The 26,699-nt window shown below is 42.7% G+C and overlaps 1 protein-coding gene across 6 annotated transcripts in view; it reads left to right on the top strand.

Moving 5' to 3' along the window:
* The window catches only part of ptprsb (protein tyrosine phosphatase receptor type Sb), a 71,539-nt gene that overhangs the window by 3,790 nt on the left and 41,050 nt on the right, over positions 1-26,699 (top strand). For 4 of the 6 annotated variants that reach the window (XM_076876407.1, XM_076876411.1, XM_023154614.3 and 1 more), the window contains exons 2-5: positions 9,601-9,814; positions 13,119-13,264; positions 14,596-14,737; positions 23,501-23,689. In XM_076876407.1, the coding sequence (XP_076732522.1) occupies positions 9,670-9,814; positions 13,119-13,264; positions 14,596-14,737; positions 23,501-23,689 (622 nt within the window). In that variant the 5' untranslated portion in view covers positions 9,601-9,669. Of the gene's footprint in view, positions 1-9,600; positions 9,815-13,118; positions 13,268-14,595; positions 14,738-23,500; positions 23,690-26,699 lie in introns of all 6 variants that reach the window. The other 2 variants (XM_076876408.1, XM_076876409.1) reach the window with 1 other exon arrangement.

Genomic DNA, 26,699 nt, shown 5'->3' with positions numbered 1-26,699 from the left:
TTGCGCTGAAAATGGCCAAGTGCTTTGACGTGCACAGCTCGTTATCAAGTCACGGGAGGACGACGTGCAGCCATTGACACGGGTTGACAGTTACATCCCTGACTGACAGGAGTCATTAGGAGGATAAGGTTGACTGACAAGAGGGCTGATAAAGCAGGAGACAAACTGACTAATCAGGACTTGGTGAAAGAGGGGATACCATTTGTTTTGAAGCGTCCAGTTAGAAATGTTTGACAGAATAATCCATGCTCCTCCACAGCAGCACTTGGCTGCTCTCTGAGGTATTTTCAACTCGTGGAGTAAAACAAGCAAACAAAAAACCCTTCTCTTTGAAGAAAGTGTAGGTTTCTATCAGTTAATTTTGGATGAAGTGATGCCAAAATCATTCTGATTGGAGGTCTTGTAAAGCATAAAATCATATGGCTTTGGTTTAATTGGTGTAATAAAGCCATGGAGGCAGAAAAATTGCATCTGTATAGCTGTCATATACTGCAATCCCTTTTTTAGTACCATTATGTCATTATGGTACACGCTGTGTGGCAGAAGACTGGATTTGATAAAGTTAGCTCAGGTTTCTTAGCCGATTGTGGCTTTAAGGATAGCACTGTCAGTCTATAGCTATTAGATGTAAACTCATACACTTTAGTTCATGTTGCATAGAGGATGAATCCTACTGTTCAGCAGCATGATTGCTGATCAAATACCCACAACGCTAATAGCAGTCCCAACCCCCCAAGGCTTTATTTGGATACACTGTGTTTAAAACTAAACAACAAACTAGGTTCACAATGCAAACATTACCCCTGCGTTCTTGTGTGTTCAACTCCAAGCACTGCTGTTAATTACAACCTCACCGGCAGCTAGTAAACTTAAAATAGTCTTTATGTGAGTAATTCCGCATTACAGCAGACTTAATGATTTTAAATTTCCCTGCAAATAAGCCCGGTGCTTGTGCCACCTATTTAAACCCTGCTGTCAGCGCTAGTCGTCCAATAAAAGAAAAGGTTTTGGCGTGCCTCCATATGCCAGTTGCCTTTGAAAGAACATCTTTATTGCTTTAGTGAAACAGCTTTGCTATGAAGACCTTTACCATGCAGGATGGTAAAGGGACGATGTCCAGGAAACTTGTGGCTCTATTCCATCGTCACAAATCACAGAGGGGAAATTTAAAAGCCGGAGGATTAGGCCTGATTCAGCAGGAGCATTCTGCAGTCTTTAATGTGTGTGTGTGTGCAGGTGCCGGGCCTGCCTGGTTGACATGGCTCTTGAATGCACCTCCACATTTGTCTGTGGCATTTCATGATTACTCTGTCTCCGCAGCACTGAAGGATGCCAGTTTGGATGAAGTGTTTGCTTGACAGGGGTGAGAGTAATGGCTAGTCATTGGTGAAAGGCGTCCGTGCACAAGTCTGTTACCCTTGACAAGCATTTCATCTCTTCACTTACCGAGACAGACTCCCCGACTGATTTCAGTTCTGAGGCAGAGGACAAATGCAGTTTTTCTACCCCATTACTTCGCTTTTCAATTCTATTCACAACTTTATTGTCCCTCAAGGAGAAATTCATTTGGCGTCACAAATCTCATCTCCATCAGGAAGTCATGCAATGGCTGGTTAGTGACAGACCTTTTAAGAGTAGCGCCTGTGTAGCACGTAAATAGGATTCGTTCACCGGCGTATGCGGCAAAAACATTGCAAGTTTTCAGTGTTTTGCCTTATTTTATGTTTTACATTGACCTTAACTGCATACCAAACAGTGTGGCGTGTGAAATGAATGCTGATGCTCTACAGATGATCTCAGTGTTGCTGGAGAAAAGTGCTGCAGTTGTGAGTTAATGAGCTCTCAGTGGACGGCGTGTCATGTGACCACAGGAGACAGGTGATACCATGGCAGCGAAAATACTCTGGAGAGAGTGGCTTCTTGGGCAAACAAACAATGTGTCGACAGGAAATGAATAAGGACCTGCCGAAGCGGTTGCACATCGTTTACCTGAGCAAATATTAAAAGGAGGGTCGCTTCAAAATCGCAGCACAAAAGCTGCCTTTAAACACTTGTAAGGTTATGCCCGGGGCGTGTTGGACTTTAAACCATCTGCTGTGTGTTTGCAGACAGTGATTTTCATTTTTATAAATCAATAAGAAGATGAATCGGTTTGAAGACTCTCCGTGAAGCTTACATTAATGACATCCTCGTTGTTGGGTTATGTATGAATGGTAAATCAGAAAGGCGCTGTCTTTCTCAAGGCTGCTGTTATTACTCTCGAGGCTTTTAACGGGCTCTGAAATCCGCTTCACACAGCGTGGCTTTGTCTCCTAGCTGATGTGTAGGTTTCGAGAAAGAGCTGAAACGTGGAGGTAAAAATGTGTGGCATGTCCCATTAATGAAGCGCAAGTGAAATATGATGATGGTCAGGACGATGACAATGACGTCCAGGAAGATGAAGGTGCTCTGTGTTGTCAGGGAGCCTCAGTCCTGCTGCAGGAGAAGCTCACTAATTGGTTGTCAGTGTGTGTGTGTGTGTGTTTTGCTTGATGGGCTTGATAATTCATCTAAAACACATTTATTACCAGTGTTTTGGATTTATGTAAAGAAGCAATCGCCCTGCTTACATCTGAATCAGGAGCGGACAATTTACACTCTGCATCTTTTCTCATATGTCAGAGCTGTTTAACAATTAGGGACGTACATGCAAGTGCATAACTATGTGGACATCAGTATGTATATACAGTTCTTTCTCCCGCTGGGATAAGAGTCTGTGCCAGCCTTGGATATGCTAATTGGACAGTGAGTTGACAAGGGCTCAACCATCAGCCTGCGTAATGAGCCGCTGCACAGAAGATCGGCTGCCTCTGAAGAAGCGGCAACAGAGGAGGCAAAAAAACAAGGGGGTGCGGGGGGGGGATTGGGTCGCTGAAAGAAAATTACGAATTATGTTTGGGTGTTTGCGAGCTCAGTGTTGCCGTTTCAGCTGAGTGAGCATTGCGTAGGTGTCTGCATGTGGACACGCGCGCATCCTCTTCCTCTGCTTTTGTCAGATAAAAACCTTCATCTGTCAGGTGAAAACGCATCTGCTAAAATGTCAATTGTTTTTTTTTTCTTTTCTTTTTTTTTTTTTTAGGGAGGAAAGAGCCATGTTTTAGCTGGATGACAATGCATTTTGGCATTACCCTAAGGGATTTGAAAGAGGTTTATGAGCCTAAGGGGTTGAAAAATTGACTGAGCTCACGGAGGAGCAAATAATCCTTGAACTTATTTGAAAGCGTGAAAAATTGTCAAATTGAAGCTGCAAGGTTTTCACACAGTTCCGTGATGCATAGATCATGAATATGGGACCTGTTGTCAGGGCCTATGGATTCTGGGCTGACTCTTAAATATCCTGGCTTTCCTACCAATCTTAACAAGTATAAAGATTACACACAACGTTCAGCTGAGAATCAGATCCATCTGGCCCTTGTGTGTACTGGCTTCATAATTATATTACTATCATATTTTTTCAAAATCACTCATTCGACTTGGAGCCTTGTCAGACAGTAACATACTTAAACTCGGTGTAAGCAGCTAATGGGTAAAACTACCACCTCAGAAAACAGGTGGCAGGGTATTAAAGAACCCTTAGCTGTTAAAATAAAGGTCAGAGAGTAATTTAATTTTTTTAATTAAATGTAATCTAATACCAGTGCAATGAATGTGTTTAACAGATGTGTGACATTAGGAAAGGATCTTTTTCTCATTGAAATGTTAAGGACACCAGAAGGATCAAATCTAACTTCTTGCGAGGAGGCGACAAGGACTTCCTTAGCCAGTAAATGCGTGTCAACCCTCTGACCTCCCGTAAGATAATCAGGCCTGTGTACACTTTTATAGCATTTTACAGGCATTTCCTGCTTAGCAGGATCTAGTCCATCTGTTGCTAGGCTTATCTGAGGCTGTTTTATCCATCAGAAAGAGATGCCTCTTTCTAGTTGTGTTGGTCAGTCTGACCTTGGAGCCCCTTTTAAGACGCGTGGGTGTACATTTGCCTCACCATTGTTGGGATACGGCAGCTTTAGTCCGTCCCGGGTATGCAGCGATTGAGGTCAAAGTGAAAGTTAGTTTGGTTAGTCACGCTTCTGTCTCTCCTCTCCACCCCTCCCTTTGTTCATCATCACGAATCAGTGTGTCGTCTTGGCTCGGAAACGTAGTTTTGATGGGGAAAAACTGAAGCGCGTCCAGATTTTTCTTTATAATGGGGAACAGCGATTTTAATGCTTAAATAGTCACATGATGCTCGTGCTGCTCTATAATTTTATTGATGTGCTGATGTGCAGAGAGAAAGGCTGTACTGGCATCTTCTCTTAATGCTGGGATTAGAAAGAGGGGTCAGACACCCAGGACGTTGCTGCAAATCTGGCTAAAATGAGGAAAGTCAAAGCGTAGAGTCCAGGAAAGCTCTTCTCTTTTTAGCTGTGGGTGATCAGTTAATTAAACTGTGACCTAAAGCTAAATTCACGCTCCCCACCAGAGAAAGCCTGAGAGAGTATGTGGGTAGATTCAGTTTTGAATTTTGTTTTGTTATCATCCCGAGAAAGTGTATTTAATCTGTAAAAGCTTATTTCATCATAATGAGAAAGCTATGCTGCTTTTTCTTTCTGAAGAGCTTATAATAAGGTATAAAAGGAAACTTCCTGCTGGAGACAGAAAGATTTGAAAGCACCCACAGTAGCACCCACACCAAACCCACCCCTGAATACCTGTGTATGTTCACATCAAAACTGTGCAAACAGAAATCTCTCTAAAACATTCAAGTAAAGCAAACCGTCAGCTACATCAAGGTGTCGAAACAAATGAGGAATTAAAGTCAGCACTCACCTGTCACACAGTATGACCCAGAAACAAATTAAACAAACAGAAGAACTGATGAACAAAGACACATGTATTAATAATGTATGCTGTTCTCCGTCTACTAATCCAAATAGGAAAATGAAAATGCATAATTTTCAAATAAAAAAAGACGACAGATAATTTCTAGTGATTTGTTTTTAAATGTACTTTTTAAAATTGTTGAGATGTTGTAAGTCAGATCTGGCAGAGTTAAGGATAGTTATTTATAATTTTACAACAAGATACTTTGAGCTGCTCCCTTTTTCACACGGGCTCGCCACAGCAGGTAGCGCTCCGTGCTTAATTTGGCAGATGTTTTTTTTTAAATACCAGATGCCCTTCCTGACGTAACCCAAACAGGTTTGTGTTTTCTCCTAGGATTGAACCTGGGAGCTTTCACTTGCTAAGCAAATGTGTAAACCGTACTGCGGTACTACCACTACTAAGTACTACCACTCTAATCCTCCAATCTTATTTTCTTTATGAGCAAAGCTGTTATTCTCTCTTGGACAAGTAATCATTTTGTGTGCAATTAGTGCTTTCATTCATAGTTCACTTTAGTAATTATTAACTAAGTCGAAGAAAAATGCAAGTCACAATTTAACTGAGACCAGAGTGGTGCCTTTAAATTGCCTTTTTTCCCCTGACCAACCATCAAGCCCCCTAATTACTCAGCTCAGTGTGACATGATTTAAAGCAAAATAGTCACTTAGTGAAGATAGAGAATAACAGTAATTGGGATAAGGCTTAAATGAATGGATGACAGAAAAGTCACAATCTCATCAATGAATTGATGATCCGCATTTCCCCTCGGTTATGTGCTACGTGACGATTAGAAAAGAAGGCAGCGCACGCGACATATATGGGTTTTCCTTCCATGCCTACATGTTTCTTAGGCTATTTCTGTGAGTCATGTTTGCTCTCAGAGGTGTGATTTGAAACTCCAGCAGCAGCCTTGTTTATAGGCTCAGACCCGTGATGAAAATGGTAGCTGCGGGTTGGGAATTTTATTGGTGTTTGTCAAAATGTCCCCTGATAACGCTGTTTGGATGCGCGTTGTATGAGGCAGCCCCTGCTTCAGCATCCTGCAGCATTAAGCAAGACCGATGGAGGTTTAGTTGGAGTACGCAGGTCTACATATGCATTTAAATTCCAGGGAGGGGTAGGGGGTGGGGGGCATCTCCGTGTTTGAGTGACAGCTGTTTTTTTTCTTGTTAGAGAGGAGCCTCAGATATTTTATTTCCACTGCTAAAAATGTAACCAGGGCGGTGTAGCTCATGCCTGCAGTAAGCCGTACTTCATCCTGTGCTTCTGATCCTCAGCGTGTGAGCATGTGTGTGTGTTCATAAACGTGTGTGTGTCTGTGGGCTGTGTTTTTAAGAGAGAAAGTGAAGGGAAGTGTGAGCGAGCGAGTGCCAATCTCCCCCATGATGCTTTGCCATCTGCCATGTTTATGTGTGTGCGTTCGTGTTGTGTGCGCACGGCCCTGTGGGTGTGCAAGCATTTGCGAGTGTCGTTTGCCTACAGGGTCCAGGGTCGTAGAAACATGAAGTAATATCGCTTCTAGTCTGGCCATGTATGTTAGTGATACATGATTTCTACTCCAAATGCCTCCACTCCAAGCTGGCACTAAAACGTGCATAATTCAAGACATGGTTATATTTGTGCCGAAAAAGTTTAAGTGCCCATATTTGTGTACATGATTTCAGAATCACTGATAAAAATGTGAGAGAAGGCTAACTGCAGTGCATGCATTCTCATTAAAATCCAAAAATAACTCAGTGGTGCACAGCCATGTGTTTATTTCTGTTTATTTCAGTTGTGTTCCCTGTAATTATAAATGCCAGACTACGTATATACATATGTATAGCTGGACTGATTCCTCCTCTACAAGACTCCTTTGATGCTTACTCCCAGAACTGGATCCAAATTAAAGGTAAAAGGAATCAACACGAGCCTCCTTATCAGGTGTGCTCACTCACAGCTAACGTGGTGCAGCAGGAAACAGATCTGGTCCTTCCATGAGTGCTCGTGGCTCGTTGTCATGGAGACGGGCCTTGGGAGACCATCTCAACCCACTTGTGGTGCAAGGCATCGCGGGTACGGTGGGAAGGGAGGGAGTGAGGAGGGTGGAGGGAAGGAAGGTGAGGAAAACAAAACATGTCATCTTTCCGAGGGGCCCCAGCGGAGCAGGGCCAGGTTGGATGCCACCTAAACAATGTTATTTCATCAGCCTGATGGGGCACAATAACCGGTGTACGTTTCACCACCTGAGCTTTGGTGTCATTATCGGCTTCCCCGCAATAAATAGCACACGCATCCCCATCAATCTATCTGTCTGGCTGACCATCTGTGTTGTCACACTGAAAAGGTAATAAGCACAACCCCTGCTGTCCTCTCTCTTTCCGGATGCTGAGCTCGGATGATCGGGGTGGGGGGAGTTGCAGTATCTCTGAGGGGTTATTGGCCTGAGTCATGAGAATTTTTGTGCTCGCACCTTTTAATTCTGCTTCGGCAATGAGCAACGTGCCTGGTTGTTGACTGTTTGTATGCTGAGAGGTGAAGACGATTGTTAGTTACCATAAGCACGAGCTCAGATATGCTTAGATGGGCCTGGTCTGCTGGGTCTGCTCCTGCTGGGGCTTCTGTGTATCTGTTTTGGCTTCTTCCCTCAACTTTCACAGCTGTAGGATGCGCTAAGCTCTTTTGTTTGAACTGTGTCAATGGACCAACAACAGCTGGAGCAGCCGGTGCAGGGCAGCTGGGGCGGAGGAAGAGGATTTGTATACAAGCAGGGGTTAGAGTGCGTATAAAAAAAACAAAAACGAGTAAAGGAGATGAATGATCGGGTATCACAGAGAAGATGGCATCGAGGAAGGAAAAGAGAAAAACGGGGAGGAGAGGGGCGGAAGCGGATGAAAGGAAATGGGAGAAGAGGAGATTTCTGGAATACTGAGACTAATGCAGGAGTGTGACGAGAGTAAGATTAAGGATTAGAGGCTGTGCGTCTATAGTGAAGGTAGAGGTAGAGAGGGGTTTTTGTCAGTAGGTGAAAATACAACAGGGAGGAGGGGATAAACGAAATGATAGAAAGGGTTGGACTGAGGTCACAGAGAGATATTAGTGCCACAGCAAATCCAGCACACAGGACAGTGGTAGCAGACACTGCATCATGCAAGGAGTGCCTAATGTTTCAGTGGCCATGTGGCTCTACGCAGAACGGTAACCCTGGTTAGATTAACGCTGGCAAATTGAGTTTCCGTAAGAGGGGAATTTACTTAACATGCTACCAATGGTGCTCGAATGAGCTCTGATCTGATTTTTCTTATCACATTGTTCAATTGAAAAGGGGACGCTGAAAGCTTTTCTATTCAGCGGCTATTACACGGCGTTAGATAAGGCGAGGGCAGAGCGGCGAGAAGAGTCTCTATCAGATAGACGGCCATGTTTTCAGTCGAGCTATTTTTAGTGTAGGAACTGGCAGACAGTAATGTTTATGAGCAGGTCATTAGCTCAATAAGTGGTTGGAGGAGACTTTGAATATGTAACTCACCAGAAATGCCGCTTTCGCTTAGGAAAGGCGACTAAGTGTCGGCCTGATCGCTGCTCCTCCATTTCTGGCAGCGTATCGGCGGATGTCAGGGTGAAAGTGTGCTTATGGGTGTTTGCGCATATTTATGTGCCAATCACAGCCTGCCCTGTCACCTGTTAATGCTTATTATGTCTCCCTGGGAGCGTATATGTTATCCCGTACTGCTGCTTGAAAGGAGAACATGTATGTGCGTGATTTATGACAGGTTAACAAAGGCTCCTTTCTCATTTGGCCTCCCCACCTGCGTTCTGACACATCGGGTGAGAGGGGTGGGGGTCGGAAGAGCTCGATAGGACTGAGGAGTTATTGACTCCCAGACGGGGAGCTTCTGCACAGCTTGTCTAAATCTCTGTAAGCAGACAGAGCTGAATTATGTTCAGTCTTACAGATTTGTGTGCCCATGTGCGCTTGTGTTTGTGTGAAGAAAGAGAGTGAAAAAAAGAAAAAAAAGAAATGCTGATGGAGATCCCCCCCAAGGCTAGGGATTAACAGGAAGGGGGTACATCTATTAAAGCAGCAGCTTCTGATACGTTTGCCGTTATTGAATTTTGCCGCATTCCTACTGACCCCCCCCCCCTCTTCTTTGTTTGAGTGTTTTCCATTACAGTGGTACACTCTGGATGTATTATTGCATTAACACTTTTATGTGGCACCAGAAAACTAAAATACTGAACGCTAAGAAGGAATTAGGCCAGAGCAAAATGAAATTATTAGGACGTCTTAGAAAAAAAAAGAACTTAAAACTGTATCATTGCAGCTCATTTCACGGCTCACTAGAAAAGAAGACTTATTAATACAGAAGCAGTATGCTGGAAACTATTTCGGTCTGTTTCTTGTCATAGTTATTGAGCAGTGGCTCTATTGTTCTGGTATTAGTTCAGCCAGAGCTGGCCTGCTTGAGCTGTTAATCCCAAGTCAGAAGTGCTCTGACTAAATCAAAAGACCTAATCCTGCATTAGCATGAATATGTCTTTAATTTTCTTCGTGTTTTTATTATTTTTTCTACATTAGTATAAAGTATTGTATGTTTTCCCTCTTCCTTCATGGTGCGTTGACATTTCAGATGCTGCTCTAAAAGCAGAATGATGAATCAGAGGTGACGGAAATATGCCTGACCTTCCTTCTTTTTTTTTCTCTTGTGTCTGCAGAGTGCCTATCCCTGTTGAGTGAAGCCCTACTCAAATCTCCGTCATCTCTAACCAATCCACGGTGGTGCCATGCCTCGGCCCAAGACTGGTGGAGTCCTGGCCCAGGCCAGAAGGCCAATCCTGGGGCTGTGGATTAGCCTATCTCCCCTGTGTCTGCTGTTGCCTTTGATTATCCTGCTAACCAGACCTTTGAGCAGCGTGGGTGAAGCACTAGGTACATCTATCTATCTGTCTATCTGTCTATCTGTCTGTCTGTCTGTCTGTCTGTGTCTATTTATGTGTTGGTAGTCTTTTTTTGTCTTTTTGTCTTTTTCTCAGTTGAATGGCAGCTGGTATATTGTCAGCAATGAATGCGAGGCACAGACGTGTATATATATGTGGCTGTGTGTGTGTGTGCGTCTTTGATTCTGTGTGTGTGTGTATGTGAGTCTATGTGTGCGGTGTGTGTTGTATATGTGTGTGTGTGTGTGTGTGTGTGTGTGTATGAGAGGAGTGGATCCAGGCCCGTCAGCACATCATCTTAGGGCTGTAGCGTTGTTAATGTGTTGTGATAAGCCAGGAGGTTCCATCAGCATGTTCCTCATCATCTCCTTGATTACAACATTTCCACAAATTTCCTGCCTCAGTTGGCCACACACATAAGATACACAAATGCACACACACACACAGCTGTCAGAGCTCTGAAAATGTTACTAAACTGATATATTTAGATTTTCTTGGATAAGAAGGTAAGATAGGTTAAAGACAGAGATGGCACCTCTCACCATTAGATACGGCAGTTGCCTCGTGCATTTTTTTTTCATCTCCCATTTGCGTAACCAATTTGCGTCCACGGTTCTTTTATAAGACTGACATCATATCTGAAATCTTTTTATATTCAGTGAAGAGAAAAAAAATTACACAACAGCCAACTTTCAGCTGAAATGTTGTGGGACTGAATATTGCTGCTTTTTGACCACCTACAGTGTTGCTCAGCAGAGCAGATAGTATTGTGGAGGGGAAAATAATCTTTCTTTCCCTGTAGATCCAAATCTCTCTAGCTTTCTGAGTAACGAAGGAGATAAAATCATAACTGGAATTCTTCCATTAACAATATGTATAGCAGAACAATGACCAAATTAGCCTAGGTAAACAGATTACACCATATAATGGACAATAAGTACTTCTAAAAACGAGAGATTTGCTAGTAGGCCCTCAGTGCCTCTGAGTATTTACTGGTTCAACTCAGCTCTTTTCCAAATGATTGAAAATTAATTTCAGATATTATGCTTCACCATCACTTTGTCGAATTTTATGCAAAACATGGTTAGCGTTTCCCTGACAGCGATCCTCTTCCGAGACAGTGTTCCTTTTATTTTCGTCTCTTATGTGCCCAGCAACACATCGTACTCTGCAGTCATCATCTTTGTATCACAGGAGGTTTTATTTTTAAATTTCCTTTCATTTTTGTCACGCATTTAGCCAGGAAATGCAAACAAAGTTGACAACAAAAAACACACAATCAGGAAGAGATGCATTATTAAAGTGGCTTAAGGGCTTGTCAGACCACAGCTGGTTGCACTAATACCTTTGCCATAAGTAGCGTCTTTTAGAGCTGTACATTTCACAAGAGGTTACTCTAATTCCCCCAAAAGAAAATTTCCAACCCAAACTTATTCCTCTTTAGCCCACAGCGTTACTTGAAACAAGCTCCGAACTCATGGCACTACGCCTGCAGGTGCCAGCTGTATCTCAGCTCAGCAGCAGTCAGTCTTTCAGTCAAATGATTACCGGTTACAAAGGTGCTCCCTTAAAAACAGACAATAGGTATTTCAGTGGTAGACCATCCTGTTCCGTGGAAACAGAGTGGGACTTGGTATTAAAGAGCCACGGTTTCTCATTAGTGCCTCTTTTTTCGGGGCAGCTTTCTGGAATCTTCCTCTCATAACTAGTTGCTGTTCAGTCCACATCCATCCAGAGCCAGTAGCTTGTAGGGCTTTTCTCTGGCTTTCAGAAGAGGCTTAAGTGGTAACACTGCCAGTGGGGTAGGTTTTGCACGCGGATTGGTGTTGAAGTACATTAAAAAGAACATAGAAAACGTTTTGGACTCAAAGTAAAGCCACCGAAAACCATGTTCAATCCCTAAGAAGAACATGAAATTCATTCATAACCCTATAGGATGGAGAAAGCAGTTTCAGCCATGGCATTTAGTCTTTTTTGATTTTTTTTTTTTTTGATAGTTCTTATATTGTTGTCAGAAAAAACCAGCAGCCTGCTCAATAGTCTGTGCTTTTCTAAGAGTCCTCAGAAAAAACTACCCTGCTCTTGAATCCCAAAATGGTGGGCATAAATTTGTTCTGATTGACTCTACTGTACCAGCTTTTTGCTTCTTCCTGTGCGGATTATGGCAAACCACTTTATTTCTGACATTCAGAGTGGGTCTTTAAGAGACAACACGGGGCAGTCGGGACAGGAGCAGTCTTTTGACATAATGTTATTCCAGTTACTGTCAAGGCACTGGGAAGTGTTCTGCATGGCCGTTAACCAACGAAGTGAGTAGGAGTGGGAAGACGTGCAAAAAGGCTTTAGAATCTGCTGGTGATTTCTTGATAGGCATGGCTTCTTTTTTTTTTGCTCCTGTGTGGTCTTCAGAGCAGAAGTGAATCAACACAGGCAGACCTCACCCACCCAGATGTAGGGGAGGAGGCATCCAGGTTGCCATGGTAAGGGTCATCCTGATTTCACCCTGATGGATAGCGGTGTTTCTGTAGCTGAGGAGGAGTTAAGCTGGGCACCATGGAAACAGGCCACAGACAGATAGCAAAGGGTGGATGCATGAGGTTGTTTGACTGATCTGACTCAGCCGCTGTGAGAAGTGTAGGTTCGCTACGCCTGGCTCAATATCACACTTGGAAATTGCTGTTTTCGTCTTAGAGGGCGACCGCAGCGCTCATACGTCCCACCTAAGATGCTTTCGGCCTCCAAGATGAAATTGTCTCCTTGAGTCGACTCTGAAAATTAACAAAAGCCTGTGCTGCTGTGTTCATTGTGTTTGCTAACATCATCAGGATCTCTGTGCAGTTCTTTGGCATGCACAGGCATAAAATGACACCTCTGATATTAATACATTTAAACCAATTATATGCTGTGAATTTGCAGCCAACACTTCACCTACCTGTGAAACACTCATGTGTCATGACAGCCTGTGCTGCATGAAATACAATGGCAGCCTGCCCTCGAGAAAGCAGAGAGACGGAGAGAGAGAAAGAGATGTTCCTGTGAAGCCCAGCCCCATCTTTTATTTATGGCCCACAGGAAGTCCTTCAGTTTGTCCTCTAGATGATACCCAGGAAGTAAGCACAACACATAGCCATCAGAACACAAGTCGGCCTGACCAGTCACTGACAGTGAAATGGGGCGTGGTCAGCGGGGACGGTTGTTGCTGGTTGTGGAGTTCATTTGTAGCCCTCTGGTGTCTTGTTTTAATTTTCCCCCATCCCTCACTCACTTTTCTCCCTGCTTTTCTCTCTCTCTCTTAGCTCCCCCAAAATTCACCAAGACTCCCACAGACCAGATCGGAGTATCAGGAGGTGTAGCATCATTTGTGTGCCAAGCCACAGGCAATCCCAAGCCCTCTGTCTACTGGAACAAGAAGGGCAAGAAGGTCAACTCCCAGCGTATCGAGGTGGTTGTCACAGTGCTCAATGTTCAACTCCTACTGTAACTGCATGACAGATATGAATATGCAAATCCATTTAAAAAACATGCATATTATTTGAATGTATACATTAATTACAACCTTGACGTTACACTGTAAATAAATTTATACAGAGAGTGGATAGGCGAAAAACTGTTAAGATAAAACTTTGTTATGTATGTGAGAAATAGTTTTTTTTCCAGTTATTTTTTTTTAAATTTTAATATAAAATACTAAAAATATGTTTTGGAATCAAGGTATGTTCACAAATTTTTGAAATACACAGACTGGTATCTTTGATGTGTCTGATTAAATAAGAGGCTACACCAGTGCGCTGATTAGCTTAGCTTAGCATACAGAATGGTAGCTGGGTGAAGCAGCTATTCGTTCTTTTTAAGTCTCTGAAAATAAAAATATAAAGGTAATTCATTGTTTGTTTAATCTGTACAATAAGTATAATATGCCAAACGTATTAAAGGGTTTATTATTATTGTTTTTACATGCTAAATCAGTACTCTACGCATGCAATTAGCCAGCTAGCTTGTCTATGCTGAAGCTAAGTTTAGCGCACACCTTCTTTAATGCTGATCTAAGTTAACTGACCTCTTGGCTGCAGCTCCAAAGTTAAACAGGCGGTATCAGTATTATCAAGAAGATAAAGAGACCCAACATTTAAACTATTAGTGAAAAATAATTGTTTAAAAATACATGTTTCCAATATACAGTAGATCACAAGGTTCCATTAAACGTCCGATCATTTTACAAACCTAAAATAAAACTAATCAATGGACCCTTAAGTATTACTGACTTCCTATTGAATTCACATATTGCTGTCATGGAGCTATACAGCAGCCTAGTCCAGAGAGTAAATTCTTGTGGCTCAGTAGAGGCCTGACTGTGTATTGATCCTGTGACCTAATGGTTAGAAATACTCAGTTTCTACCAGAGGACCTCATTCAACCCCCCCATCTCAGTAAGTATCAACCCAGATGAAGTGTATTTGTGCAAGAAACTGCCTCCTTCTTTACCCGCTCCAGGTAAATGTGTGAGCACAGGTAAATGTTTTGTATCTGTGCCTGACCTCTAGCATTTCTGTAGAGAAGAGCAAACAAAATCATTATTTGTATGTATTATTATTATTTGTATTTCTTTTTTTCTGGTGGGGCATGATGAAGTGCTTAGCTGTAATTGTTGTGATATTAACACAACACACACTGGGCCGAGGTGCTGACATGCAACATTATAGTCAGCTGCTCTAATAGTAGGGTTTATGTGCCTCCTCTGCTGTGACTAATATGTCTTGTTCTGTGGCTGTCCAGACCATAGAGTTTGATGATGGTGCAGGTGCTGTGCTGAGGATCCAACCACTTAGAGGTCCCCGAGATGAGAACACCTACGAGTGTGTGGCACGTAACAGCGTAGACGAGAAGTCTGTCACTGCAAAGCTGTCCATTATCAGAGGTAAGACAAACAAAAAACCCTCACATATACTGTACACACACACGCACACACACTGTGTCTACTCAAGAGGTGCTTTCTTTTGCACGCTCGCCTTCAACCGGCATCCCTGCTTCACTGAGCTGTCAGTCGTAGATGTAACAGCGAAGCAGGGCCGCACCCTGCCAGCACAGGAGGCTGCAGGGAGCTGCTCTTTTTATAGTCCCTCTGAGTGCAGCGAGCGTGATCTGGCCACAGAGAGGGCCAGCTAGCACGCTAGCTAAGGGGCATTTTAGCAAATTGTACCGGCTTGCTCTAAACGTTGCACTTCCCGTCCAGAGCGAGGGTGTTAATCGAATGTACACTGGCCCCTTGAAGGAAAACTTATCTAATGTGGAGCTCCAACATGTTATGGACTAAAATTGCAGCATGTGGCTGATAGCTTGGCATGAGAGCACCTACCATCTACCCAGCACAGCAGGAATGAAAGAAGAAACAGAGGCATGACTGCTCAGGCTGTTAATACATGAAGGAAAATCAAGGGATTACGCCCTGGTTTGGCAAAGAACCTTTGCTCGCTAGGAGTAAATAAGGAGGAAAAAGGGAAAGGGGGGATGGAAGAGGTCAAATGGAGATGATGGAAGATGAAAAGATGGCAGTAAGTTGCGTAACACAGCAGGATGCTGTGAAACAAAAGAGATTGAATGGGATGTCATAGGAGATGGGGTTTGGTGGGAGGTGGGGGTGTAGGAGTGAAGGAGATGGATGAGGATTGTGGAGCTGGCAGGGCGGTGTGGTAAGCAGAAGGCTGGTAGCCCAGGGAATAGACTCCTGTCCATCTGTTACCCAGCCCATCCTCTCTGCACACACAGCCCCAATCTAAAGCACATTACCACATAAACTACACCTCGAGGGCGAGCTTCCCAGTGTGTGTGTGTATGTGTGTGGTCGTGTTCGTGTGTGGGTGGTAGTGTGTTCCTGGTGCCATAACCTATTCTCTCAACCCGTTCTGTGTGCGGTGATGTCCCCATCCCTTCAGTGACATTATAATCTTCAGTCTTTGAGAGCAGAGTGAAGGGTAGCAATGAATAAGATAATATTTCACCGAGAGTACCAATCAGAATCAGAGCTGACTGTAGCTGTAATAGTTAGATTTGGCCTGAATGATCATGCACAGGCACGTCTCTGGCATTCAGTTGGCAATAAAGGCAATAATTTTGTGTATATATAATTTTTTTTGAGAGTTTTATGCTGCTTAGAAATTTGTTGCACATCAGCCATTTTTTGTAAGCTGTCCCTTTAACGTATCAGGGCGCATGAAGTCATTCTGGAAAGTGCTGCACATCAAACAACGGTGTAGGCTGGTTGTCAAGGTTGTCCACTAATCCCGGGGTTGGTGTTTTAATCCCTGGCCATTACCCTCGGACAATACACTAAACCCACAGTTGCTAGTGATTCCTGTTGAAAACCTTGATTTGCGTGAGCTGAGGTTAAAATTTTAACATGATGAACAATTTATTTTTAGATGATTAATGCCTGTGTATTTTAAATCAAACTTTTCAGAAAATTTTAAAGTAAAGATATAAAATAAAATAAAAGTTTGTTGCCAAGATGTTTCTAAGTGTTTTTAAATTTATATTCAAAAGTAAATCTAAAGCTTCTTTGCTCTATATATACATAAACACGAGGAGAGGGATTTAAATTACCTGCAAGTTACTGCGCAGTTTTACTTCAACTTTACACAGTGACGGCACCTCCTCCTACTTCAAACATGACAGGATACTCCCAGTGTCTTGCACCCATGCAGCCTACTGTAGGCTCAGTGATATTCTGCAGAATAGATCATGCCATCCAAGAATGCTGTTAAGTGCACAAATGTCTGCAGAAATTGTGCTTGGGTCAGTCTTTAAAAAAGAACCAGTCCATCGTAGAAAAGGTCCACCACTGAAGTAGAAAAAAGGCTTTCCATTATTGGCCAAAACCCTTCCACTTCCACTGAAAAGTCTTTTTCATCCACTGATGTGCTTTATCTCATCGTTCTGTATAATGGTGGACTAAGACTAATAGCAGTTTCGTACAGAGTGAGGGGCTTGCAGTTGGCCACAGGATATTTACTGCTGCACTGTTGGCTGCCTAATGGGTGGAGATGTGGTAGGTTATGGGCTTTCACCAACATCATCATCATCTTTATCATCCTCACACATTACCTGTAAAATGACCTTTTTTCCTCCTTATATCTTTCTTTCTTTAACTCCAGGAGCCGTACTTTGGCCCTACAGCAATATCCGTTTCTAATTTCTTCTCTTCTGTTTTATTCATGCTTTCATTTTCTTAGCCATCTATTCTGTCTGTCTGACTCTGTTTTTAACTCCTCCCGTTGCATTGCTACATGCCCTCCGCTGCTCCACCCCTTCCCCTTTCCATCCCAGCTGCTCTTTTCTATGGACACTGCAGTTGTGTTGCTCTCCCTTCAGGAGACATGAATATCTGCAGCTCTGCATGTTTGAAAGCCTCCTGTGGGCGAGAGATTCTCATCACCGCAGCGCTGTATGTGTGTGCGCTGGTAAGCGTGCGCACGGGTGTGTGCGTGAGTGCATACATTTGTGTGCGTGTGTATGTCTGGTTTTGTGCAAAGTAATCCTGATTATACTCACCTCCCAGTGTCCCATTTTAGGAGAAAGGCAGGCGGGGGATGGGGGAGAAACAGGGTGAGAGAGAGAGAGAGAGAAGAGGGAAGAGAGATGTTCTGCCACCACGGCAAACACCCTTCATATGAACAACAGAGTCAGATCAGTGATTCCCCCTAGGCGTCTGCTGCATTGGCAGGCCGGCGGCTCAAGCAGCATTTCGGTCTGGAAACAACTAAGAGTATCTACTCAGCCTGCAGGAGGATTACACTCCTCGAGTGGAGAACTGGCTGTTTCATCATTTTTAACCCCTCGTCTTTGCTGTTTATATTTGGTCCTTCTTTCATTTTTTAAATTCTTCTTGAATGTTTATATGTGGTTCGGGAATCAGCCTTACATGTGGGATCCTGTTTAGTCCTGGCCCCCTAAAGTAGGGCACACAATGGTGAAGACACATGGGTTTTTCATGTGATTGGTCTACAAAGTCTGCATTTGCATTGCATTGTGATCTATTATCATAAAGGTCTATTAGCATTTAAAGTGCTCCCCTTCAGCCCTCCTGCAGTCAATAGGAGTCAAAGCATTAGAGCCTCTGAAGACTGCTGAGTGCGAGCAGATTAATCCTGAATCAGGCTCCCCGAGATCGGCTTTTATTCAGACTTCATTCATGCACATGGCCATTTCCCACTGAAATGAACTGAGAGATGAATAGGCAACCTGTTTCTTAACTGGGAGAAATAATGATTTTTTTCCGCGGGGAAGCGGGCGTGTTTGTGTGTGAATGTGGGAGAGAGAGAGAGAGTATCTGTTTGGGTTTCTGTGCGCGTGAGACGGAAATACAAAGAGGCACGGGGAAAGAAAACCTGGATTCATGTTTGTTTGTTTGCATCATATGCATTATGTGTTTGACCCTTTGGGTGTTTGTGTCTTTCCGTTCTACTGCCGCATGCGTGTGTGCATGCACGGACACACAAATTGCATATTTGCCCAGAACTGGTTGGCTCTACTGACTGGTTTTGGGCACTAGGCCTGATTGCCCTTCTGCAAACATAACCAGGCCAAAATGTACGCGCTCAACCTCTTGATACACACAAACACAAAGCTCCGGGGAACAATGCTGCTCGACCCTTGCCAATGTTCCCCCAAACGCTGTTGACACACAGAGTGTTTGTATACACATGCCACATTTTTCCATAGGCTATCTTATCAATTTAACCAGGAGATGAAAAATAAGCGGCACTTTTGTACAGCAGTGTTTGCTCTTGATAAATGATTCATTTTAGAGGAAAGTGTGATCAAGGCCATGCCCGCAGTATCTATTTCAAGCGGTCGCTGACTCATCCAGGAGCCTGGCTGAATACCTGTAGCTCCATATTCTCCTCTCTGGTGAACTGTACTTTAGTGTCCTGTACTGTGGAATGGGTTATCTGCATCTGCGGGGCAGTGCTGTTGCTGCTGTGTTTGTGTCCTTTTAATTGAGCCAGTCTATTAAAACAGCTGGCTTTGGTTTTAACAAAGCTGTTTCCTACATTTTGCCCTTTAAAGAAGGGTTTTGTTATCTTATGTTGCTCTACAGTTCAGTGGAAAAGGCATTAAAGACCTTGCAAACTGATGCCTTCTAATTACTATTATATTATATTATATTATATTATATTATATTATACATTGATGATGATCAGGTCCATAGACGGATAATTTTCTTATTTATGAGTGATGATATAAAAAAGTTAAATTAATTACAATTACAAATGAAAATGTCAGTGTTAACAAACTGAATGAATTAAAGAAATTAGGACATTTTTTTAACTTACCTCATTAATGCAGCTACCATCTTGGCATTAGTGTTAGGGTATTAAACACGAGGATTTAATATAAGATAATTCATAGACGTTTAAAACAACCATGAAACATTAACTATCATGAAATGTTAATCAAATAAAGCAACAGATGAGGGTTAAAAAGGCCATTCTTTAACAGGCACTCACTTTCCGTCTGTATCTAAGAAATATGAGAGCCCAGGTAAGGGCAAGCAGGATATTTTAGATAATTAAAGCTGTTTTTCTAACACAGCTTTGTATATATCATAACATCATAAGGATTGTGCCATCCTTTTGAGGTTTTAGATCATCAAACATCTTTGTCAAATTGTAATATTACACAAAGATAACCTGAGAAAATGTAAAGAGAAAATCTTTTCATTTCATTTCCAAACCCCCTAACCCCTAACACAAATCCTGTGTAAAAAAAAAAAAAAAAAGGAAAAAATTAATTGTCTCTGAACCTAATACCTGATAGTGCTACCCTTAGCCCAAGGAACTGCAATCAAGCATTTGTGCAACGAGTCTTTCATTTCGCTGTGGAGGAGATTTGGCCCACTCCTCAGAATTATTTTAATGCAGCCACAGTGGAGGGTTTCTGAGCGTGAAAAAGGTTACGCCAAAACATCTCAATCTGATTGAAGGCCAGGTTTTGATTAGGTGTCTCCAAAGCTTCTTTTTCTTTTTTTGAGCTATTCAGAGGTGGACTTGCTGGTGTGTTTCGGATCATTGTCCTGCTACTTGAGCTTCCGGACACAAACTGTTGCCCACACATACTCCTCCAGGATTTTCTGGTGGAGAGCAGAATTCATGGTTCCATCAATCACAGTGTCGCCCTGAAGCATCAAAGCAGCCCCAGACCATCACACTACCACCACTATGTTTGACTGTTGGTATGATGTTCTTTTTACAAAGGACAGCAAATCAGTATGGATTTAAAGGAGCTTGCAAAGAAAAGCGTCTGGACTTCTTTAAGTTACTTGAAGACGTTTCACCTCTCATCCGAGAAGCTTCTTCAGTTCTAAGGTCAAATGGCTTCTCGGATGAGAGGTGAAACGTCTTCAAGTAACTTAAAGAAGTCCAGACGCTTTTCTTTGCAAGCTCCTTTGACTACGATGACCTGGATGACTGAGAACCTTCACAGACAGTATGGATTTAACTTAAATGGGGAGCTAGCTTTAAAGGGAATGGAGTTAAAAATGTTCATTTTATACAGAGGATGAATTGGATGAACTGGGTGCTGCAGTAGAAGATAAACTCGGATTATTTTAAACAGTTAATGATGCAAAACAATTCTACTCAAGCTTGAAATGAGCAGAATTTTAAAGTTAAAATGACTAACTTAACCCTTGTTTGTTTTCTACACTGCTGAATATCCTTAGCTATCTGAAAAGCATCGTTGGGTTCTGGATGCTTGCAAAGATTCACTACTATTTTTCCTCTTTTTGTGGTATTTTACAGCACGGCAGTAAGTGTCTTTAATCCCTCTCTCTATCACTCTCTCTGTTTATCTGTCCGACTCTCTCCATTTCTTCTAATTCTCTCCAAGTGTTCAGTCCAAGGTCCACCCACACCATGTATTTGCAGCATTAATAAAGACCTGAGTGGAATATAGAGCCACACGCCCTACAGACACACACACGCATGCATTGTATATGCACATGCCTTGAGCCCAGTGCTGTGGTGTGCTCTAATTAACAGCCAGGGAGTCCATGTTGTGGTAGCTGGCAGAGTGATAAAAAGACCATCTGAACCCTCTCAAGAGAGGGGTAGGATTCGGGGAGGGTAGAGGGGAGCAAATGTAGGCCTAGCATATTCCTCGCCTTTGGGAGTTCACCTTCTGACCTGCCCATCGATCTCCCTCTTCTCTTTCCTTTCTCTTCCTGTCTATTTCATCAGTGGCCATACCACTAGCCTCCATTCAGGTAGATCATTAGTATTGATCTGTCAGGGATGCTGAAGGGTTGGGGTGGGGGGGGGTCTCAGAAGTGTTAGCGTGGTCCACTCTGCCCACTCCAGTCTCTCCTGTCTTCACGAGGCCTAATTGTTGCACTAAACATCTTGATCATCAAGTTTTGATTCCTCTCTTGCTTTTTTGTGGCATTTCTCCACTTTCTCTTCTCAGGCGCAGCATCAGCAACAGCTTGACATTCCTATCTGACGAGGTCTCTCTAGCGCTGATGACTGTAGAAAGAGAGAAAGAGAGCGATAGATCCTATCTCAACTCAGCCTCTCATCCCCATCACAGAGTGTGTGGGAACAGATGGTATATGTCTGTCATGTGGTTAGGTAGCAGGGGGCCCGGAGGAGGAGTGGAGGAGAGGAAAAACACACAGACAGTTGACGTGGCCACGGTCTGCATCTTGGACTGCGTTCAGCTCCAGATATGTCTGTGATTCTGGGCTCAAGCAAAGCAAACTTTAGCAGGTTTTGTTTTGTCTGACAATCAAGATGTTCCGATGGGTTTGATTTATTAGCCAAGGAAATTGCCATCTCGTTGCTTCGCTGCTGCGGGAATGTGGATTTATAATTATAGTTCCAGGTATGGAGGAGGTGTCTGTGTGCATGTGTGAGAAAGAGAGAGTGGTTTAAAGGGTAAGGAGGAAAGGAAGCAGGAGGGCTGATGGATGCTTGATTACGTGTCTGGCCATCTGGACTGTTGTCACTGAGACTCTTAATCCCATTCACCAGAGAAAGTGTATGTGAACGTGTTTGTGTATGTGTGTGTGCGAAATAGAAAGCAACTGCTTTTTTGTGTGCACACACTTATTTTCCTGGATATGTGCGATCGTGCCGCTCAACATTATTCGACACTTTGCAGAAATCTGTGAAGATGCTAATGAGAACATAGCCATAGAAGCAAATATGTACACACAGCCAACACACAAACACACACACACACTTGTCCTCAGCTCCTACAACGTAATAAGACATATCCAGACGCATTCAGACACATCCCAGATCGGCCTCTCTAATCGTTGGTACATTTTAACAATTACTGCTAACAAGTCCTTATTACCCCCAGTGCCCTGCCCCTCCTCTGGTCCCAGCTTCTAATTGCCGCTGCTGTTTCTGAGCAGCTTTCTGAATAGTTATTAGACAGGAATCGTTAGCACCACATAACACAGAACCACACCTTTGAAAACTCGTAGTTCATCGCCACTGCCACCAAACACCTGTAATTCTAGGTTAGTAATGTACTGCAAAGCCTGTGTGTGTGTATTTGTGTGTGTGTGCGTGTGTGTAGGCACTTAAGTAACTCCTGCTGACTGGGCGGTATGTTTATACTCTTCCAGAAATGGCCTGTCAAACACACAGAAAAATCCTAGCTGTGTTTCTGCCCGCCTGCTATATCACCTAATGACTAGCTAGCTGTAGGAATGAACACACAACTTTGATCACCAAGGCTATAGTGGCTCTGCTGTCTTTGCTGATATCTTTGCTTTCATAAGCCTACTAATGTTTAAGCAGCTATGAGGGGGGAGCTTTCACATCACTGCATGTGTGGGAAAGGAAGGACTGAATGCATGGCAGTAGAAGCTGATACATCCGTTATTTGTTTTAGAAAAACTGAGCCTTCACTGTCCTCATGAAATAAGTACACATACTGCACTTCGCCCCACTCTAACCCTGTACTTTGATTTACACAGATTCAGAATCAGAATACTTTATTAATCCCGAAGGAAATTAGGGTTACAGCAGGCAGCACGCTAATGGCGCATGCGCACTTACAAACTCATGGACCTCAGAGGATGTCCTATGGTGTCTGGCACAGGGACTTTGGGACTTTGGCAGCAAATCCTTTGGGTGCTGTGGTGGTTGCCGGTGGGGCTTCAGTAGAATCGTGTTTTTCAGGCATACTAAAGGATTTCTGAGGAATTTGGAGACGTGGTTAGCACCATAGGCTCTTTGTCTTGTACCTTGGGTTGTTTAGGAAAAGATTTTTGCAACATGGTGAGGCGTCTTGCTAGGGGAGGCTGGTGCTCCTGTTGCTATGGGTTGATGTGATTGGTTAGCAACAGTGTTGAAGGGTGGTATGTGTGAAAACAGCATGCACATGTGTTGTCATGTTTCCTAGCACTGCACTGTACTATATGGGGATGATCACTGTTCAGTGTATGACGTCTTCCTGTTTGCCTCTAGCACTAATTAGCAGATCGTAGCATGCTTACATGCTAAACTAATGGTCAAAACACAAGTCATTATATGTGCTAAATATACATGTTAGCTCCTGTTATCATATGTTACCAGCAGACATGCGCAAGTGGTGCAATTAGACATTTATATTTCATGTTTTAAATGCTGCACATTTCATACTCTTTTCTTTCTCTTGATGCTTTCAGAGGACCTGTTGCCATTTGGCTTCCCTAGTATAGACATGGGCCCTCAGTTGAAAGTGGTGGAGCGGACAAGGACGGCCACCATGCTGTGCGCTGCCAGTGGCATCCCGGACCCCGAGATCTCCTGGTTCAAAGACTTCCTGCCTGTCGACCCCAGCACCAGCCAGGGTCGCATCAAACAGCTCAGATCAGGTGAGACAGGTGACTTTTAGTCAGACTGTTTGTATTTTCCACCAACGGAACCAACAGTGCATTTACAGCTTTGCACTTTTTTGCGATCAGGTAAATCCCTGTTGCTCTAAATTTGGTGATTATTTTAATTATGATTGAGGGATTACATGCTGTTCTCTAAGTTTATCTCTCTCCTTTGGGGGTATAAAACCTTTTTAAAGCCAATTTCATAAAAAAGGATAATTGTGCCATCCTTAAGCCATGAAAAAAATATGCTGTTTATTAGCATTTGGGAGAACGGATTATAAAAAATATATATCACTTAAAAGGCAAAATTTGCTTTCCATTAAGTATCATAATTATAAGAAAAAAATAGCAGCATATAATTGTATAGTCATTTCAAATGGGTTCAGAAATTTCACATAGAATGAAACTGTCTTCCTCAATTTATCCCAAAGCAACCACAATATCCTCTTTTCTGATGTCAAATGTGTTTGGCGCTTCTTAAAATTAAGCATTTAACTGGTGATGCTTTTATTTTGACCCACTGCCTAAATGTGCGCGACATAGCTCAGTGTCCCAAAATGTGAAGGTAAGCTCACTTTACCAGAGACACAAAAAGAGAGCAAAGACGATGTGTCTGCATACCAAAGAATCACATTGTGCGCTTAAGACAGTTTATTCAGCTTTGTTTATGCTCTTCTGTATAGATGAGTACAGTGTCTCCAGGAGAAGGCAGAAACATTTTTTTTCTCAGCCTTTCCCACTCAGCTGTCCTCAGGGGGAATGAAAGTGATGGTGAAGCGAAACCATTTTGTTGTTGTTTCATCCATATTCTCTGTGCTGCTCCGGCCTGCCAGCTCTGATATATCCCTCCTGTCAGCCAATATCCTTTACTGATCACCAGTGCCCTCCGTTAGCTGTGTCTTTGCATTTCCATTTGCCGAATTTATAATGTTTAAATACATTTACCATGTTGTCCCAAGCAACAAGTTACCTTTCTTAATGGCTTGTGATCCATGTCAAAGAAATCCTAATGAGAGCTCCTATACAGTGTTTTATATCACTGTTTAGGACTGGTTAACAGCAATAAAACAAACCATGCTTTAGGGCATGGGAAACATTCTGGAGTTACAGTCTCTTTGTTCCCTTGTGTGCTCTTACTATATTTGGACATTTGAAGAGCACACAAGGAAATAAATATGTTTTACTCACAGCTTCAGGAAACCCAGCATCAGTAGATGTGGCCGGAGAAACAGGCTCTGGCAGGGACCGGGCATTGGCAGGTGTGGCGGAAATGCAGGCTCAAACTGCGGCTCTGCAGGGCACACAGCATCAGAGGGCTGGGGCTGCCAATTCCGGCATCAGGAACCACGCTTTCTCTTCTAGGGTGGAAGCGTGGTTCCTGATTCAGCTCGTCAAGAGCTGAATATGTGCAGCAGTAAAGAATATAAGCAATGCTGACAACCCCATTTACCTATGAAACACGGAACAAAATTTAAAACAGACATGATTCTCAGAAAAAACCCAGGAGCTTGACAGTGTGGATACTTTACACAGACAACTGTAGTTAAACTACAGAATTATACAGTTTCTTTGTATTTCAAATTTTAAGACAAGGCTTTTTAGTTGAAGACTAATTAGTAAGATAAGATAAGATAAGATAAGATAAGATAGAACTTTATTAATCCCTCGGGTGGGTTCCTCTGGGAAATTCGACTTCCAAAAAGCACAGCAACGACCGAAGTTACAGTTACAGAATTGTTATATATATATATATATATATACACACACACACACACATATATAAATACAGAGACAAATATAAATAAAATATACAAAGGGGATAAATAGAATAAATAGGAATAAAAAATAAAAGTAGGTCTGGCAGTTGTACTTCTCATTTGGCTACCATGTTTGGCTAAGACTGGACTGGAGTGGAACTGCAATAAACCACTGGACAAAGCCATAATGTCTGCCTAATCTTAGATGGCATGCACAACCAGCTAAGATGTGTTAGTACAACACTTTGATACACCTTGAATCCTGGAAATAGATGAATATTAACTAAAGATGAGTTTAGTTTCCTATAGGTAGTGAACCAGCTAGCAGGAAAGCTAATGATTGCGGCTTATTGAAAGATAAATAAACGCATGTGTAATCCAGCCAGTTTCGTTTCTTTTTTCCTCGCTCATTCGTATTCTTCAAACACAGCTTATCGTCCAGTGCACGCTGCTCCAGCACCTGCAGAAATACACCGGCTGTTTCAAGTAGCCATAATTATGAAGAGAAACCCTAAATTGAGTTCTCTAAAGAAAAATAGGACTTTTAAACCTGCATATTCAGCAGAACAGTATTTTATTATTCACAATAAATTATATTCATTTCTTTTTATTCATTTTGGTCCCCTTGGTGCAACACCAAGTACAGAGCCTCCCCTGGTCACGCACGCAGAGCAAAGGGATGGCAAAGGACGGCCACGACCACTACTGACTAGTCTGGCACATACAACCAGTGGGGAAGCCCATTAGGGGAGCTGCACATATACTAGAACTGCAATTGCAATTATCTTATGACCTTCATGAACAATAAAAAAACAACAAATGTTGTTATTTACTGTTTCCTTTTCACATTGTGTACTTCTACATGGCAGTGGGGATATAGATAGAAAGATAGATAGAAAGATAGAATGAGTCAACCAAGTAAGAAGACTTAGAAGACATTTACTTCAAAGTAAAACAGGAAGCAACCAAAGTACCAATGCAAAACATGGAGGCAAGAAGACTCCCAATAAACATGAAAACAGAGACGGGGAGTACTGAGGGGCAAATGCATAAACACAAAAAGACAAAGTCGAGGAAGGAATAGATAATGAAACGCTGAAGCAACCGAACACAGTCAAAAAATAACAAACTCAAAATAGGACCTGAGGCTTAACACAAACAAATAATTCAAATTTAAGAACAGTAAGGCAGTCTAAACTGGTACCCAAACCTCCCCAGAAATGAAACACCGAAAATCAAATAAAACA

This window comes from Maylandia zebra, linkage group LG18 (assembly GCF_041146795.1).
Source record: "Maylandia zebra isolate NMK-2024a linkage group LG18, Mzebra_GT3a, whole genome shotgun sequence".
NCBI classification, from domain to species: Eukaryota; Metazoa; Chordata; class Actinopteri; order Cichliformes; family Cichlidae; genus Maylandia; species Maylandia zebra.
The sequence above is the reverse complement of the archived record's forward strand: the minus strand, read 5'-3'. Positions and strand labels throughout refer to the sequence as shown.